This window comes from Limulus polyphemus, unplaced genomic scaffold, assembly GCF_000517525.1.
Source record: "Limulus polyphemus unplaced genomic scaffold, Limulus_polyphemus-2.1.2 Scaffold1588, whole genome shotgun sequence".
Taxonomy (NCBI): Eukaryota; Metazoa; Arthropoda; class Merostomata; order Xiphosura; family Limulidae; genus Limulus; species Limulus polyphemus.
In genome coordinates, this window is record NW_013667198.1 from 109,286 (window position 1) to 114,963 (window position 5,678).

Genomic DNA, 5,678 nt, shown 5'->3' on the forward strand with positions numbered 1-5,678 from the left:
TTACATCTGTTATACATAATAATCTTCAATAATTCTCAGTTGCTTATCCGATGTTAAATATAGGAATCTGATCTCTGTACAAAACAATGGAAAAATTAGATGTATACAATACAGAAATAATCTCGATAATAAGAGTGAAATAAACATAATTGTTTGTGTGAAAATGAGTGAAATCACAAATAAAATAAAACATACAAAGTGATGTGTAGTTTCTTTTCTTGGCACCACTAATCTGTAAAAATACTTAAGTCGTCAAATGACAATCAAATGCAACTCTTCTAAAATTAAAAATGAAAGTTTTAAGGAACATTTTTTTTTCTTTACGTCGATTAAACATAACATTATTTCCAATATTAAATATGAACTCAAAATATACTAAAATATCGGACCATAAACTTGTTTCTTTTGTAAATTGTAGTCAACTGTATCAAAACTGTAGCAAGTGAACAAACAATACAGTTATCGCTAGACGTATACAGTACTAATTTATAATTGTTACTTCGACAGATATTTCGACCCATACTTATCTCTCCATACGCTATTTAAATCATGCTTCCAACTTTTAACACATAACCGTTACATTAACCAGAATAACGAGTAGAAAATAGACCTAAATTATCAAGCAACTTTCCTGATGACCACGGTGAAACTTAGTCAAAATACGAAAGGTGAGAATTATAGAGGGCGTAATTGTCACCTGTCTTTTAAAACTCTGTTAATCCTGATTCGTCAAGCAGTAATTACTGCACGTGAAGATGTAGACTTGTCATTTATTTTAAACATAAGACAAAATTATGCTTTCCTGTTCCTAACAGAAATGTTTTCGACTCAGTTATTTGTTTTATACTTCTCGCCAACCAAAGGGTTCAATTCCGCTTTGTTGTTTCTCTGCTCTCGCTTATATGGCCTACTGTGTAGTAGTTTGTGTCTCCCAAAGACTGATACTAACACTGACGAAAACGCTCGGGACATTAGCAGGTTTCTTGTTTTTTATCCATCGAATTTTTGGCCCTACGTGATTTTTCTGTGTTATGAATCAAAGCTGTCCCAACTGTTAAGAGTACATTTCGAGGAAATGTTATCATTCGAAGTATAGGGTGTTTTGAGGTGTGAAATTGCATCAAGCTGTATGTAAATATCAACTTACTTAAGAGCATCATCGAAGAATTGCTTTCATTTGTCTTTTTCTTGAAAGTAAATACAATTCAACACTCCTTACCTGATCGTAGAGTTCTTCACTGTAATTTCTGTGAACTATGATAAATTACCAACTGAAATGTTCTATAAGCCAGCGTTTCCCAAAGTGTGGGGCGCAAATGATCTTTTGAGGGTGCACGAGCAATTAGATAGAGTCAATAGTGCAATAATGCAAAATTAAGCGTTTTAATTTATATTTTTATTAATGAAAATAATAAGTATCCGTGCATTATATCTTGTCACTTAACTAATTTTTTCACTCATTAAAAAAAAAAGAGGATGTGGTGGCGCTAGAAACCATATTTATTAAAGGAGGGGGCGTAGTGACATAACTTTTGGTTAACGCTTCTATAAGCAATAAAATATTACAAACAAACACTTTTTCCTACATTTTTATCACGTTATTATATTTTTCTGTGCGGACAAAAAAAGAGCAAACACCTACATTTACTGTATAGTTCTGGATGGTAATTGGTTATTTTGGACCAACAATAGTTCTGGATGGTAGTTAGTTATTTTAGATCAAAAATAGTTCTAGATAGTAATTGGTTATTTTGGACCAACAATAGTTCTGAGTGGTAACTGGGAAACGCGAACTGTTGATATGTTAATTTCGCCATATAACTCACTTTTTAAGTTAGTATATTCCTAGTTTGTATTATGCCATCAACCTGCCATTCTTTTATGACGTTTCTAGTAAATTATATTATTGCATCACTTAAAAATAATGAAAAATACTAACTAAACGTCCAACCACATTACTTTGTTGAGATCAGCCTGAGAGAAAATGAAAAAAAAACAATCTATCTCTGAATTTTTCTTGATTAAAATAACAATGTTTAACTGACTCTAGAACACTATTCCCTGTACTCTGAAGTATAGGAGATAACAAAATTCCCTTATAAATAAGAAGCATATAAACTGATTTCATTAGTAGCTTGATGTATTACAAATTCAAATTAATAAAATAAAGTAACCAATAAACACAACTCTACTTTTATAAGAAATATCCTCTATTTTCATTATATATATATATATCGTTCTCTCTCTTTCTTTACATATTCATATGCATACTATGTGTGTCCATATATTTATATATACACTGAAACACACACGAAGTTTATGTTAAATTTTAAAACAATTAAATATTTTCACACATTTATCTATTATTGTTCGATACAGTTCGTAGAAAGTTCCAACGCTTATGTTTTAAGCCACCTGTACACGACACTGAACCAGACACTCTACCTATGCATACCTTATAGATGTTGCCTTTTAACTGGAAAAATAGGTATAGAACTATAACTCCAATGTATAAAAAAAAGCACATGATCTTTATCAACTACGCTTACGTTTCCCGCCAAACTCGTTGGGCGTGACTCAAAAAGTTTTTTGTGGCACTCGTTGACTAGGAATAATTTGACTCTTTCACTTGTGAAGTCGTGTTTGAAGGCGTTATAAATTATGACAATTACTATCTTACCAGAGATTATGCCTTAATACTCACGTATAACTCAAAATTACACTATTCCTCTACTGAATAGAAGCGGTGCGTGAGGGTGACGAGGAAACCGATCTTCGGGTTTCATCAGCAGGTAGGTATATGGTGATCTCACATCTTGTGCCTGAGAGGTTACTGGTGTTGATCCGACGTGAGAAAAGTAGGGGGAACCGCAGTTATACGGCATTATCCCGTAGGTACCGGCAGAGTGTGAATGTGACAGCGAAGATAAGAAGCTACTGGCCGCTGTGCTAAAGAGAGACGATGTTGGAGGAGCCGGCGCGGAGTTCAAAAACAGTTCACCCGGATTGATACCAGCGGTGGAACTCGGAAGTTCTACGCTGCTTCCTGCTGCTGCTGCCCGGAGTTTAGCAAGACCATCAACGTCAGCACTGTTGTACAGGCTACTAAACCCAGGCCTTATGGAGCTAGCGGATAATGGAAATCCAAAGGACAAGCTCCGAGCTGTCAGTGCCTTCTCACTGTCCAATATTGGGAAGACGGGAGGGGAGAGTTTGGAGAGAGGGTCAAAAGTCATAGGCAAAGGCTGTCCAAAAGAAATGAAACCGGAGTCTTTCTTCAGGAGAGGCTTTGGTTTCCGCCGAGGTCTGTATTTATAGTCTGGGTGTTCTTTCATATGTAGAGCTCGTAATCGCTTAGCTTCGTCGATAAAAGGTCGTTTATCGGCCTCGGATAGCTGTTTCCACTCGGCACCCAAACGCTTGCTAATCTCAGAGTTGTGCATCTTTGGATTTTCTTGAGCCATCTTTCTTCTCTGTCCCCTGGACCACACCATGAAGGCATTCATCGGACGTTTAACGTGGTGGTCGCTGTAGCTTTTAGACATCTTTCACATACAATAATTAATATTTTTAGATAAGAACTGTTTTGAAACAATAACTGATCACAAATTAAAGTTTTCCTTTTCCCTGAAATGTTCGACCATCTGTAGCTTTAATCGGTGTCGTCTCCTGTCAGCACAAATCATAAGATCATCGACTTCGGACTCCTTGTCGTTCTTTCCACTCTAAAAACGGTTTGAACGACAACTCGAAAATATATAGTCTCTCATACAATGCATCAAGATTCCCATTTGATAGTGGTATGCCAATCACAGCTTTATTAAATGACTGTGTCCGCCTATCTATTCATCGCTCGTTTCTAGTGTTTCATACCCGTTTGACTCGAGTTATTCATTGGTTATATCCTCTAAACCTAGTTACAAGCGCCATCTATGAGTGAAAGGCTAATAGTTGTATTAAAGTTGTATTTGACAAGAGATGAAGATGAAATTATTGTTGAATAACTAAAATATTTAAAAAAAAATATTTCTTGGTTTACCAATAATAATGACCGCTAGCGTAAAACTGCTTTTCATTTGCATCTTTTTAAATCTTTGGGAAAGTTTGCGAAAAATACATTCTGAAGTAAAATAAAATCATAACAATACGGTTTTATGCAAAAATTCATTGTTCACGGAACTATAATAAGTATTATGATGACTGATACCATTTAAACGCTTGGGTTCGTTCAAACAAGTCAGTATTTTATCAAAAACTGGAAACAATATTTCATAATTTCTATTAAACACATAACAACAAATTTAAAACTTTAATGAATAAATTTCAGACTCAAGCCTACATCAGCTATCAGTCCCAATAATATTGATACTATGAACATATTAAACACTTCTAACAGGACAAAGTAACACGTCAGTGGGTTTAGCCTCGTATAAATGTTTGGAGCTTGATTTTACATAAATATTTAAGGCTTTGGTACTTATATTTTTATTCAATGGCTAATAACGTTGAAAAAGTTAGGGTTAAAAATTTATAACAATCCTTTCTTTGTTGAATTAATCATACATATCAAAAGGTTTATTTTACTTGCCTGAGATATTTTACAATTACAACAAATAAATTTGTAGTTTTATATTTCTCTTTGCGCCTGCTATAAATCTGTATTTTGGACATTATTTGTGTAATTTGTAAATATACAATAATTTGCAATTATTTCTCAAATTAAGTCTGATGTTTACAGTTTTTTGTTTTTCAGTGGGATGAACATTTACTTAATGTACAATTAATCCAAAATACAAACAGTTTGTTTTTCTGTTTGTAGTTAAGCAAAAAGCTACACAATGGCTTATCTGTTTTGTTTTTCGCGTTATAAGCCTTCGAACTCACCGCTGTGTTAATGGAGAGAGGGCGTTACAAATTTAGTTCTATATACAGGGCATGATGTTTCTTGTGTAATTTAAGGTGGTCTAACAAATAAGACTTAGAAGTTAAGTTTATACTTTGAATAAACAAACTTGTAAACATATCCATAAACGTTTTAATATCAAGACTGAGAAATTTAATGCCATTAACTTTGTCCAGGTGAGTTCAGTATTGAATGATATGTGTTCTTTTAACGTCCTCATTATAGTAGACTACAGTGTCAATGACAGTCATACTGATAATGTCCTTACTATAGTAGACTACATAGTGAATAATAGATACGCTGTTAATGTCCTTATTATAGTAGAACACAGTACCAATGATAGTCATGCTATTAATGCTGTCAATGTTCTTACTATTATAAACTACAGTGTCAACAATAGCTATGCTGCCAATGTTTTTATTATAGTAAACTACTGTGTCAACAATAGCTATGCTGTCAATGTTTTTATTATAGTAAACTACTGTGTCAACAATAGCTATGCTGCCAATGTTTTTATTATAGTAAACTACTGTGTCAACAATAGCTATGCTGTCAATGTTTTTATTATAGTAAACTACTGTGTCAACAATAGCTATGCTGTCAATGTTTTTATTATAGTAAACTACTAGTGTCAACAACAGATATACTCTCAATGTTCTTACTATAGTAGACTACAGCTATAGGATTATATATAAAAAAGCAATAAAGTCACTAGTGGTTTACCTTTTATGTTTGTTTGTTTGTTTTGAATTTCGCGCAAAGCTACACGAGGGCT

The 5,678-nt window shown here is 33.7% G+C and overlaps 1 protein-coding gene across 1 annotated transcript; it reads right to left on the bottom strand.

Annotated features, from left to right (window-relative positions):
* Window positions 1–922: 922 nt before the first annotated feature.
* LOC106464211 (transcription factor SOX-14-like) lies at window positions 923–3,822 on the bottom strand. The gene has a single exon (XM_022391920.1). It carries the CDS (start codon window positions 3,543–3,545, stop codon window positions 2,718–2,720), a length of 828 nt encoding a protein of 275 aa, XP_022247628.1. The 5' UTR covers window positions 3,546–3,822; the 3' UTR covers window positions 923–2,717.
* Window positions 3,823–5,678: the final 1,856 nt, after the last annotated feature.